At 35.7% G+C, this 14,048-nt stretch overlaps 1 protein-coding gene across 2 annotated transcripts in view; it reads right to left on the bottom strand.

The window, feature by feature from the left end:
• Positions 1 to 200: 200 nt before the first annotated feature.
• gabra1 (gamma-aminobutyric acid type A receptor subunit alpha1) overlaps positions 201 to 14,048 on the bottom strand; it is a 35,638-nt gene continuing 21,790 nt past the window's right edge. For both annotated transcript variants that reach the window (XM_031725957.2, XM_031725956.2), the window contains 2 exons: positions 4,881 to 5,083; positions 201 to 4,219 (listed from right to left, as the gene is read on the bottom strand). In XM_031725957.2, coding sequence (XP_031581817.1) covers positions 3,899 to 4,219; positions 4,881 to 5,083 — 524 coding nt within the window. In that variant the 3' untranslated portion in view covers positions 201 to 3,898. The remainder of the gene's footprint in view (positions 4,220 to 4,880; positions 5,084 to 14,048) is intronic.

Genomic DNA, 14,048 nt, shown 5'->3' on the forward strand with positions numbered 1-14,048 from the left:
AAAATTGGAATCATTCAGATTTCTTCACATGCCCGATACCAGATGCCAGTTATCATAAACAGTTCATTTATTTCTATATTTTGTTAATTATGACCAGGAGAAAATCTATCATAGCCTTGGTCAGGTAGCACATAGCACAGAGACAGAAGTATAGCCATGACATTAGTTTGTTTTCTTTTTATTTAAAGACTAATGCAGAGAATCAGATTTTACAGGGCCATATCATAACCAAAAGAAACAAAACATTTACAGAAGATTCACCAGTTCATCTACATCCACCAGAACCTTTTGTCAGTATCATTGAACTGCCAGCATGAACTGTATGTAGGTTTGTGAGCTTGTGTGCGTTTTGTGTTTGTTCTTTGATGTCCATATGTATACAGTGTCATCCTTATTTCTCTTACCCTAGTCAACTTTTGTGCTTTAGAAAATTATTTTTTTTTTACATTTCAGTGAAAATCAGAACATATTTTGTTTGATAAAAATACAAGAAAAACTCCAGTAGGTATCTAGGAATAACCAAAGACTCAATGTTGAACAGCAAGTGCTGCTGAGAACTGCATCAAACAATGAAATCAATGACTGATGTGCCTACCAATGTGATATTTACATGTATGCTCTGCCTATGAGTGTAAGGGTAAAGGTTGGAAGCTCATGATTGCACTGTGCCTCATATTTCACATTCTCTCTGGAGCATTACCTAGACAGATCACGTTCAAAAATATTTGGAAATGATCCTTTGTTTCATTCTGCTTGGAGTAGAACTCGGGGCTTTACAAACTTGAAACAAAACTCATGTTTGCTCTGTCAAAGTCAGAACTCACTGTTGCTTCTTGTAATATCACTGAGCTTTGGAAAGCAAAAGATAAACAAAATGATCTATTTAGTAAAGCAACATTTTCACCCGCCTCCATTTTTAGAATGACAAATAAGCTCAAGAACTTAACAGAAATGTTATTAACAAGGTTACGGTTTTGCTCCTGGTTTTCCAGTTCAATCACTTTATTGCATGTCTCTGGAGAAAAAGTGCAATCAACAATGAAAGCCATTTTCCCTTCAACCACTGACAAATCCAAAGCGCAAACAAAAGAGATAATCCACTGTTTTCTTTGATGTCACCCTGTATAGCCATGGTTGGAGAAAAAAAAAAGAAAAAATGCTAATGGGTGCACAGCTGATATAAAAGCTAAGCTTTTTTCCTTTTTTTTTTGCAGTAATAGCTTGTAAATCTGAAGCACAATGGTCAGGGAAAGAAGGTCAGTGATGTGGTTGAAAGCTGTCCTTGCATAGCACGAAGCTGACTACATAAATGTAATGTTATTGTTCTAAATGTGCAAAATGCATAACAATAGGTTGATAATACAAACAATATTCATCATCATCTTAGCTAATATCTTCATTGATAGAATCAAATACTATATGCATTAAGTATTTTACATATGTATATATATATATATAGATTTTCTTTATGATATTAAACATACATACAATAGTTTAGAATTCAAATATCTTTATACAACTCTTCACCCTGAACTTTGCAGTTCCATGACCCTCTGCTTGTAGGTTAAGTGGCTGTGAACAGTAGACTGCTTGCATATGCTTGTAAAGATGTCTGCTATAAGGGGATAGATCCATATTGGTTATGATGATAATGCAAATAATAACAATAGCAACAGCAACCAATCTCTTTTTGATTCCCTCTGGTAGTAGCATGATCTTTTCACCTCAGTGCACAAGCACACAGAGAATTCTGCACAGTTCTAATTTGCCCTTTGGCCTGTTTAGTGCCCTGTAAAATATATTCAGCAAAAGACATTGAATCAGTAATGTGACGCAATGCACCAGCACTCTTGATTCTTCATCAAACACAGTTTGAGTGCGAGCCAAAGGCTTTAGAACCCAGCATGGACACACAATGTGATGCCTGTTTGCTTTAACCAAGTCTAAATAGAATAAATTTCCAAGTACAGCATACAGATGAAACTACAAGTAGAGAGGGGTCAGTGTAAAGCTACAATGGATATCAACTCCAGACTGAGTGTCAGGTTCAGGTCCTAAGAAAAGCCCTTGCTAATTAATATTGCTACATTAACATAATTTAAATTGGACTGTTCAGAAACCTTAACATGCCACGTCAGAGAAGGAGCATTTCCCTAAAGAGTGTGTGTGTGTTTTTAAAGAAATGAAGGGTAGCAAGCAATTTTCAATACAAAACAAAAGCATTCTTTTCACACTGGCGTTAATTTCTGTTGGTTTTTCTCGGAAGAGGGATTGACATCATGCTACAAAAATAGATTCATCTTTGTCACTATCGTAGAACTACAAGACAATTCCTCTGTGTGAAACACAGCGCTGGCTAAAGTAAGCTTACAATGCCACTTCACCTAAATGTCTCCTTTCTCTTTTGTCCCTTTCTGTCTCTGTCCCTGTCTCTCGCTGTTGCTCACCAACAAGCAGCAACAAATGAGTCCTAACGGGCATGTGATACTGAAGGCAGTGTAGCTGGTACTTTCTGAGTGTTATGTCTCAATTTTTAACTAAATGGGGATGGGGTTGAATATGGTAAAAATGGTCAGGGGACACAGTGGGATGGAAAATACAGATGTGCCGTCAATCGCCAAAGTAACAGCCTTCACAGCTTCAACTCTGAAAATGGAAAAGGCACTTCTCCCTCTCAATGTGCCCCTGCCCCTTTTTTCAATTGATGCTAACCGAACTTTCCTACCAATGGTGTTTCTGACAAAGGAGGCCCCACCATAAGTAGTCAAAAGCCCCAAAAAACAAAAACAAAATTACATAGGTAATGAGTGTTTTATTTCTAAATCTAATGCACTCCATGATTTGTGATGATTTTTTTTTACATTCTTATTCGTAAATAGCCAATGTCAGTTTACCACTGATTTTGTTGTTGCTGTTGTTGCCGTCAATGTGTACACAAGCACACAGTTTAATATTTTAACCCAATGTAAAAGCAGCTTTGAATGGAACATTAACTTGGCGAAAAACAGTCACTTAAGCATGAATTAGACCAGTATATACTCTTTTTTTTGTAGAAAGTATCATAAAGAGGAAACAAAAACAAATTAATCCAAAAAAGTTTTTTCTCTCCATGTGTACAATTACCCTTTAGTTACACTTTGCAAAGCCTAAACATAATACTGACATCTGTAACACCTGATATTTACAATGCTGTGAAAATAACTTACTATATTTTTTTCAATGTTGATCACAACCATGATTGAATCTTTGTATCTTTTGATCTCTAAATAAATGGTGTGTCCACTGAGACATGTTTTATTGCTATTGCAGAAATCCTAACATATTATGGAGAATGGTATAATTAAGCTCATAAAACATCTACAAACAATGGAAGATATTTGGAAAGAGACTGACTGTAGCATTTTGCTGCTGATGTCAAATAAACCAAGCCAACAGTCAATGATGAGTTGTATTTTGAATAAATAAACACAAACTATAAGATGTCCTGTCCATGCATATACACAAATGCCCACTGTATCTGTGATTCCATGTTTAAATGAAATAGAATCAAATAAAATGTAACAAATAAATCAACAAAAACATGCCTCTCAACAAGTTTGGGCTATGTGCAGTTGTAGAATAGCATTCTCTTGGCTATATATTTAAAGTAGCATTTTCCTAGTAGCATCATCCCAGACCTGAACAACACTCTTTCAAAAGTTTGTATTGTTTTCGTATTTTTTTTTTCCTATATTTTGTTTTTTCAAAATCTTCAAAATTTTGTTCAACATAGAAGCAATGCAACAACTGGGAATTGGAAACCAGCATGGACACCATGTTGTCTGAAAATAAACACTGTTTATAGGAATAAGAAAATGAAATAATTACAGGTATAGTTTAAAAGGAATGAAAAACTTGATTAGTGTGGATTGGCCCCCTGCAATTTGGGCTTCTTATTCAAGTAGGTCGCCCAGTAGACCAAGTTAAAGGTTCCAAAGAGCAGAGGGAAGGCTATTCTGGCAATCCTGTCTATCTTGCTCACACTGTTAAAGGTCTTCTTGGCCTCTGGAGGCTTGGGCTTTGGCTCCTCCTTAGGCTCAGTTGGGGGTGGTGGGGCGCTTTTAGCGATAGTAGCCAATCCAGGGTCCCTGGCAATATTGGGGGCGAAGGCTGTAGCAGTGGCAGCTGGGTAGGCCGTAGTGTTGTTCTTCTTAAGGAGAGATTCCTTCTTTTTCTTTTGCTGATTTGTTTGTCGGAGAAAGGCAAAAGGATAAAGAGTTCATTTTTGTGAGATGCAATACTGCGCACACTGCTATTGCATCCTTTCGCAAACTACCACTATTCACTGTTGCATGCAAAACTCTGGTGAATCAAACTGGGTTTAAATAGGTATTTAATTGGGAAATATTAATTGCTCACATTGGCATATATCCAAATGAAATATTTAATGTCAGAAATATAACACAAATATATATATATATATATATAATCAGCATTGGGCCTTTTTAAAAATACCCAGAGACTGCAGAGTATGTTGTTGCTAACTGCAGCACAGAGACAAGTAGAGCAGAAAGCACAAGCTGAACACTAAACTATTAATGTTCATGTCATGTTGCTCAAATTGCATTTTCTGTTAGATGAGCCGCTGACAATAATTAAATGTTCCCTGCTTGATGCAGCTCCATCAGCAGTTAAGTGATGTGCTGGTGCAAAAAAATAAATAAAACATTTTAATGTTCATATTTTGTTTGTTTGGGTTTTTAAAAAACATCAGATGACGGTAACATGGTAAGGTTTTCCTATGTACTGATACCAGTGGTAATGCTTTTAAAAAAATGTTTTTATTATAATAAAAGCACACATTAAATAAGTAAGGCCATTTTTAAAAAGGTGTCAAATACCTTCTCTGGCACCACACTTTTTCCATCCCAAGCGTAACCCCTCTTGGTGAAGTAGTTAACTGTTGCAAACTCAATGAGGGCTGAGAAGACAAAGGCATAGCAGACAGCAATGAACCAATCCATAGCTGTGGCATAGGCCACTTTAGGGAGAGAGTTCCTGGCACTGATACTCAGCGTGGTCATAGTCAGGACAGTTGTCACTCCTGCAGACAGACACACAGAGAACACAGACATAAAATCTCATGTTGTTGATCATTATCATAAATAGATGAAAACAAAAAGTGCGCACATTTTATCAACATTGTATAATGAGATGCTTCGTTCATGAAGCATTTTGATGGTATAACTTTATTCAAATAAGAAAAATTAAAAATTTTTAATTATAATAAAGAGTAGCAGAAGTAACATGAACATTTTTTTCATGCTGCTCCAAAAATAAAAAAACAAACAAACAAAAAAACTAATACGTGTTCATTTAAAATGCCCCGCACTAAAAAGTGTCCCGTGTTTCAGCTACTGAAAATCAAATTGCTAGTCTACACCCTCAACAAATGAAAGCTGCGAAGAGAATAGATGGAGAAGAAGAGGAACTGGAGCACAGCATTTCAAGCAGTGAGGGGCATATCAGACAAGCAGTTACTGCAGATGTTAACAAACTAAATAACATCAACCCAAGCAGCAAATAATCCACCAATTTGGTCTAGAATATCATGCAGAACAGCTGGAGTGTGAAAGAAGACCCTCCTCGATACAGAGAGATCTTTATGTAAATATATGTGCATATACTAATCCTTTGTAAGCTTAAAAAAATAAACTTTCTGTAAATTGTTATGCAATACAGGGATAAGTAATTATCAGTAATATCAGTCATGCAAACAGTTTTCATCAATATAGAGTAGACAGGCATCTGTATAACGTTTTCCAATCATATTAAGCACTTAAAGTGTTTCTACACTACAAGTCATGTTTACCCATTCACACACAGTTTCATAAAGCATTTTATTCTATGCAGTTTAAGCACTTTTTATCACACACACTCACACACACACACTCCTCAACAAGATCTTTTACAAATCGGTTAAAGAATAAAGACTAGCTGTCATTTAACATCACGGCTTTCATTACTGTTTTTGTTATTTCCTTTAAATTAGAAATACACAAAAAATAAAACACTACTACACTTCACATTATATCACAGTCACATACTGTATGCAAATAGAGAATCTATATTAAAACAAAAACAATCTCAATCAGCTAACCTAAAAAAAGATTTAAAAAATTTCCAACTAGTTTCAAAGGATTAATACTGAGATAAACATCTTTTTAAAACAAGCTTAAAAAGCTGACTAAAACTACCATTTACCGTAATCCAATTATATACTGCACACTGCTCTTATTCATGTGTCCACCACCTCCAGGAAGCAAAAGCAGCTGTACTGAGATTAAAAGTTACTGTTTCCCTTTAGAATTCTGAATTCTTTTTTTTTTTGCTTCCTCCTCATTTGTGGTGAAGTGTTAAGTGATGATTCACAGACTCCCCGTCCTCCCACTCTCTTTTCACAAGCCTTTACCATTGCTGACTGGGTGCTGTGACATGGACCATAAAGAATGATTATTATGTTATCATTACTCATAGCCAAATAAACGACTGGTCCTCAGCCATGAGCAAACAATGCACCTTAAATGGGTTTGCTGCATCTGCATACTAGGAACACAACGTGCATGGTCATACATTTTTTGTGCTTATTATGTCTCTAAGGGGAATAACAAATAAGTAGGTCAAAGTTATTTATTGTGAAGTCATTTATTGTTGAAATGTACTGCTTCTCGTGGATGGCATAATTGCACTTGGCATGAGCACAAGCTGAACAAACAAACAAAAACAAACAAAAACAAAAACAAATGATAGCTTCAGATGAAAGTGGCAATATTCAATTCCTGTTTGGTATAAGGATAAAACACAGCCACCCACACAAGTGACGCTCACAGATGAAGAGAGGCTACATGAAGACTAAATGTAGCTACAGTTAGATACATGCAATGAAAACGAGGGCTAGAAAAGCACATTTTATGCCTTGTTAAGAGTATTAATGCAGATATTTAGGAATCTATGCGTGACCATGTTCTGCACTGTACCAGATGCTAAGCAGGCTATGCAGTGGTTTGTTGAATTATGGTTAAGGGAATACACATCAAATGGTGCTACGAAGACACCAAATTTTCCATTGGCTCTGGCTGCTCAGAATTTCCTCTCCACTGACCTCACTCACCATGTGCGCCACAACTGCATTACATTAACGTTTGCCTTCACTCTCCCATAGTTTGTGTTTTGTCCTTGTCTCTCTATGCTCTCGTTTTTTCTTTTCACTTTGCCTTTACCCTCCAACTGGTCACAGCAGATGGCTGCCCCTCCCCGAGCCTCGTTCTGCTAGAGGTTTCTTCCTGTTAGAAAGGAGTTCATCCTTCCTCCTGTCAACAAGTGCTTGCTCAAAGGGGATTGTCTTTACTTTAGAACAACATGTGTCCTGAGGGCTGTTGTGCTTGCTTCTGTCTGTTAATGCTTTTTGCAGATGTGGTCTATTTTCTTTTAGAATTTGCTGGTAAAATTCAACATGCTTTAGTCCATGAATGGTGATAAATCTTTGTGGCTAAACAAAACCCTTTTCATTTAAACCAGCAAGTTTTATTTTGGTCTCATCAATGGGTTTCACTTTCTTTAGGAAACTGCAGATGGGCAGCACTGTGGCTTTGTCATTGTGGTTTCCTGATGGTGGGGTGATAAACATTAGTCACTGTGAAAGAAACCTTTAGTTGCTTAGAAGCTACCCTGGGTTCCTTTGTGCCGTCCCAAACTTTTGTCCACTTTGCTTTTGTAGGAAACTTTGTTGGTTGACCTTTCCTGAGATAGAAAACAATGCTCTTAAATGTCCTCGATTTATACACAGTCTGACTCATTTAGCATTCCAAACCCTTTAACATGGTTTAATACCCCTTTCCAGTCTGATGAGCAAGAACAACCTTTTCCTCAAAAATCTAATTTGTTAATGGAGTGATTTACTTCCTCAAATGTGTTCTGAGAAGCAGACGTTGGTAGTTCCTAATAAAAACAAACAAAAAAACAAACAAGGTACACACTCACATCCATTAATGGAAAACACCTGTATCTAATTTCCCTTTCAATTATACAATTAATCCTAGATTTTTTCCCTTTTCATAGATATAAAATAATGGATCATTTTTCTTAACTAACTAAAGAACAAAGGCCAAATTTACTAAGTGTGACAAATTAGCTGCCACAGTTACCAATGGGAGCGGAAAGCTCTTTGAGCAATCTGATTAATATACACTAATTCATAAACTACGACAGCCAAATGATTTCATCCTATCAAAAACAATGCAAATTAGCTAACCAACTAACCAAAATAATACTGTGTAAGCAAAGGTTTTATGCAAGTGTTTGTCTTGGTCAATAGCGGGATAATCCAGAACAATGAAATGTACTGTAGCTGAAGGAGGCTTTATATGTTTTTGATTTAAGGGGTTACTCTTCTTCTGTCAGAAGGGAACTATGTGAAGGCATGTAGACTGAGACAGGTATTCTTTGAATAAAGCTTTCAACTAAGGTTACGCACAGAACTTATCCAGAGGAGGGTTTTTATTACATTATTATTACATAACATTAATACTGCATTATTGTGTTATTTAATTATTATGTTGTGTTACAATGACATTATAATGACAAACATTATTTACTGCCCTTTCCTGACTCACATGGGTGTTACTGAACTTATTGTTTCTGTTCCATGAGCATAAATGCATGCATCACTCTTGTTTATTGTATTATTTTCTTCTGTGAGAAGATTTTTTTAGAGACTGTATTACATTTTGTAACTTCCAGACATTAATTTAACACACTTCTGATCTAAGTTCTGCTAATAGCTGCATATGCAATTGTGATATGTAACAGATCTGAAATTGCAGATGTTTTCATTATGTAGCAATTTCTGTGTATAAGTCTTACTAAAAGCCTAAAACCCTGCATTTCCATCATCTTACTATAAAAAGTAACTTGGCTATCTGGAAATGAAGACAAATCCTTGTATGTGTGCTGTACTGAGATTTTCCTCCAGTCCAGTTAAGTTCTGCTCTTTCTCATGAAAATATACAAAATATTACTGAGGAAGACAAATTTGTAGGGCTAGGCTCTAAAGATTTGGGGTTTGAGGACTCAGTGAAGAGCTACAGAGCCAAAGCTTTAGCACCACGTGTACAGCTTTGAGCCATCCACCCGCGCCAATAACAAACTCGTTCTGACAACCTCTACCCCCCTCTCATTTGAAATATATGAGCACTTCCAGAGGCAACTATCATGACTATGTCTGTTGCAAAACAAGACATTCTCTTTTTCGGTATAGTGTGGTAAACTGCATATTGCAAGCTTTGGTAAATCATGTGATTTATTTAAATACTCTCCTCCCCAACCAGAAGGAGGTGAAAATTGTTACAAAAATCTGGTCCAGTGTGTAATATGTTTGTCTAATTTGTTCAATTGATTTTTTTATGTACTTTAAGGACCTTTGTGATACTTGTTTTAGGTCATATTTAAGTTAAAATATGCAATTTTTTTTAACAGTTCACAAACTACATCCTGCATAAGAAGAATATTTATTTAGAGATATGCTGAATACAGCAGCAAAAATAAAAAATAAATGAATATATATATATATGTATATAGATATATATTTGGGAAGAGATTGGTAGGTGGAAGAAATGGGTGACAACAAAGTTGTGTCAATCTGTCAGATACTTTGTTTGCCTGTAAATCAGTTAATTTTGTGGGGGAGGATGAAGACAGCACCACTGGGTATTACACAAGGCTTCACAAAAGCACCCTGATGCTGGTATCATATATACTATGTTTGGTAAGCTCCGTTGTCATGGAAACAAGTCTTCTAACTCCTCCAATGTCTTATTACCACAAGAGAAAAGAGGAGAAAGGAAAATAAAAACATTTTGCTATTAAAACATGAAATATTCTATTGATTTGAACATTAAGTGATGTTCTGTTTGATTGCACACAAACTACTGCATAAAATGATTGCAGGTGTATCACTGCTTTTAATCAACTGCACCTAAGTCTAAAGGTGTGTGTGTGTGCATTGTGTGTGTGTGTGTGTTTTGTTTGTTTGTTTTTTGTCGGTGTGTGCATGTCAGGGACTTGACTAAGATGGCCGACAAGGTGTGTTTCTTAAACTCTAGTAAGAACAATTTCCCTTTGTGCCTGTTAAGCAACAGGCCAACTTGGAATCATTTAGAGCCCTAGCATTTTGATTCATTAGAACATGTCTCCAGAGCTAGTTTTAAATGACTCTATTTGACATGTTGTAACTAATAGACTCGAGGCTTTGAAGGCTGTTAATGAACAAAGTCACTGATCTGGAAAGTTCTAACTGGATTAATAGTGGTGTAACTCAGTTCTTGAGAGTTTCTTCCACTCAATTTAACTCAGTGTGCACAAGCACAAGCTTTATTTATATGATACAAATCTTCTAACAAGGTTTTCTGTCTTATTTTTTAAATATTAAAACATGTATAGAGGTTAATGGTTACTAACTTCAAAAGTATATTTTTATTTCTTTGGGAAATGCGAGCCAAAAAATGTCAACTTGGTTAAACACAAGGTAAAAAAATAACAGAAAATTGATTTAAGGCTTATTAGAGTAATCAGCCTAATAGAAATTGCTGTCGGCAAAGTAAATTAACTTGAACTCAAGGTCAAAACATTTTTCAGTAAGGTTCAAAGTTGATTGTTCTGTTCCACATTTAGCCATTCACTGATATCCCTTAAATGACAGACTTCAAATAATCTGGCAAATCTTACGTGAGTAAGAAAAATATACTGTTTAGCCACCACATTGGAGCCAAGCCACAAATCTTTGTTCAGGAGTGAGGCTTCAGCAAAATGTCCCTGGTTCCAGTTAGAATGTTTTCTACAGGCAACCTGTCACACATGACATTCAAAATGCTACAAGAGGTCAAAAGTACTTTATGAACTGAGTTGTGTGTTTACTTTAAGAATATGCAAACTTTATGTGCAACTTAAACCTTGTGTCTAACTGAGTGATTGAAAATATGACCAGCTTACTTATGCATAAACAATATCAACTCTCAATTCTCGTTTCACTTGTAAAGTTTATCAAACTTTGTTTATGCTGAAGTCTTAAAAGGCTGTTATAACATGTTTAGTGTAACATCATAATAATGACCTTTCTAAAATGTTTCTGGACTGTCAATAGCGTGGCAGGTTGCCATCATTTAATTGCAGAGATATTTTGCACGCAACCAAAGGTCTGTGACATTAGAGATAAAAAGCCCACTGAGGTTGGATGAGGCCTATTACTACATTTACTACCAGCCATCTCATTACAAACCCTAAAAGACATAATAACAAATAGTTTGAAAGTAGTAAACAGATGACGTATGTGAGTAAAGAATTTGAAAATGAAACATATGGAATGCACTGGTTTAAATTTTTCCTGTTAAATTGGCATAACAGTTTTTTATGCTTGTGGGAGGACAAAGATGATGAGTTTGACTGCATGCTTATGTATTAAAGAGTAAATTAATATGTTTGCTGTGTGTGGAGTTGTCAAAGAACTTTAAAAAAAAATAATTTCCTCAAACATTCCCCAGTGCAAAGCTGTCTTTGCTGGATGTCTATCAACACCCCCGCTGTGCAGCAGCTATTCATTTATTCATGCCTTATCAATAACTGAAACCCTTGGGAAGCCACACTCGCACACAATACCTTCAACATTATTACATCACCTCTGACTGACATATAATGAAGAAATAAACGGACACGTTGATGGGCAGGTGAGTTAAATAACTCTGCCAACACTATAGATGTGAGATTTGTAACACACAGACACGCAGCCTCGGAGACACATAGTGCTTACACTGTTGTTAGCTACTAATTAGAAATAGTACCCAATTTCTTCACATATCGCAAACAAACACATTTTCACACAAATGCATGAGCGCACATGTGCGAACTCCAGTATACACCCCCACTCACATACAAGGTGTTATTCCCTGATGAACAGATACCTCAAACATCATCATGGGAAAACCCATAAATACCCAGCCAATCGCTCTTAAAACAGAGATGGAAGAAAGGGAGCTTATCTTCTGAGCCCTGCTGTCCCTGACAGCTTAGAAACAGAAAAACGGAGCGGGAGAGGGAGGTGGGATGTAAGAGAGAGCGTCAAATCAGAGCCATCAGTGGCTGTTTCCTTTTGGTTTTCATTTGGACTAAATAAATAAATTGCCAACAGTTTTCCACTACACTGAACTAGCTATAAACTAATCAGCCTCTTAATCGGTACAGTGATAAATAAGATAACTCTACCCACTGCTGTGTTTTTAAATTGCCTATTCATCTACAGGGCAGGCTTTAGGAAAAAAGATTTAGTGCAGAAGCTGTGCTTCATAGTCACATAATGTAATTTAAACAGGGTTTTCAATGTTCAATTTGTTTTTGTTAATACTGTTTCTTTGTCAGCTGTGCACAACTGTGTGGCAACATCAACCTGATCACATCTGTAGTAATAAAAAAACACAGTACTACAGTAGCTGTTTGCTTATTCTTAGTATGAAATGTCTGATGCAGTTCTGAGATGAAAATGAGGAAAAACCGAATATAAATAAATATCTGTGGCAGGATGACTAAATAGAATTTGCATGGTTTAGTAATTTGTTTAATATTAATAGCATTATTTGTATTCCTAGGTCTCTGTTCATGGATAAAATTTACAGTGCCATATTCAGGTATATATATATATATATATATATATATATGTTCAGAGCCACTGTGCTTATGCAATATTGTGGAGCTTTTATGTACAGTATGTAAAGGTGCATTCGTTTGTATCATTACTATATTGCAAAATATTATTTTGCTTTTGAAAATTCATTTATGATAAAGATTTAGTTAATGACCTAATGTGGACTTGAGTCATGCTTGTTCCTGCCTCTCGCAGGGAATCTTCCAAATAATACTTCTAATAAATCTCCTTATTTACCAGAGAAGCGTGCAGCCACATTTATAATATCTGACACAAATAGAATGACAAGGCATTAAACTCATTTAATTCCTAATAACCCACATGGATGTGGTGCATTTTGCAAAAATACTTTTTATCCACCCATCCATGGAGTTGGTATAATTGAAAATACAAAATATAGTGAGCTAGTGTGGCTCTGATTATCATTTTGGTTGATCACATGACCAAAAAAAAAAAAAAAGGGCACTGACTATGATGAGTTTTTTTTTAATGGGTTCGTTGTTTTTATTAGCAGTCCTAAAAAGGTAAATCACTATATGTATATAAAGACAAGAGATTTGGGTTTAGGTGCCACAGGTTTTCTTTCAAATCTGTGAAAGTTGTACGCATCATATCAAGGTGAATTGATACATGGAGGAGACCTTCAACAAACAGGAACAGAGGTGCCAAAACACTTTTTTCCTAGTCTGCAGCAAACATCCAGAGCACTGAGACATGTGATGTCTCATAACATATCACATAAAATTATTGGTTGATATCAGTATATGTACATTATGCATTTCCATGTGTATGTGTGGAAAGCTATGGATGTAATTATAATAATTATAGTAATCAAGCATTTTTATTTTCACCATTATTGACAGTTTTTGAAAATGAAAACAACCTAAAAAACCCCATAAAATAAGTAAATAACAAGAAAAAAGGAATGAAAATGACAAAGATCTAAGGAAATGTGGGTTATTTGCAATATGTTAGACATATATTTTGGCAGCAGATGTGATATTTAAAGTGTTTATTCACTTTGGAACAACAAAGCCTGTCTTATCTCTCTATGATGCCAAGTACCTTCCTAATTATGTTGTCTTTTGCATACAGTAAGCATATATACTGCACACAAGCAATAAAAGAGCTGGTGTGATGTGACACTCATTCTACCCTACGATTATAATAGTGCAGGACACGTGTACAATGGTCTGATAGATCATATAAATGTTTGACTTTGATGATAGTTAAAGGATTAAGATGGAAATGAAAGATATTGTCTTTATGCTTCATTCATGGTGATACTGACATTACTAACCTCTTTCAAGAACAGGCTCAT

The sequence above is a fragment of the Oreochromis aureus genome, linkage group 10, assembly GCF_013358895.1.
Source record: "Oreochromis aureus strain Israel breed Guangdong linkage group 10, ZZ_aureus, whole genome shotgun sequence".
In the NCBI taxonomy this organism is placed as follows: Eukaryota; Metazoa; Chordata; class Actinopteri; order Cichliformes; family Cichlidae; genus Oreochromis; species Oreochromis aureus.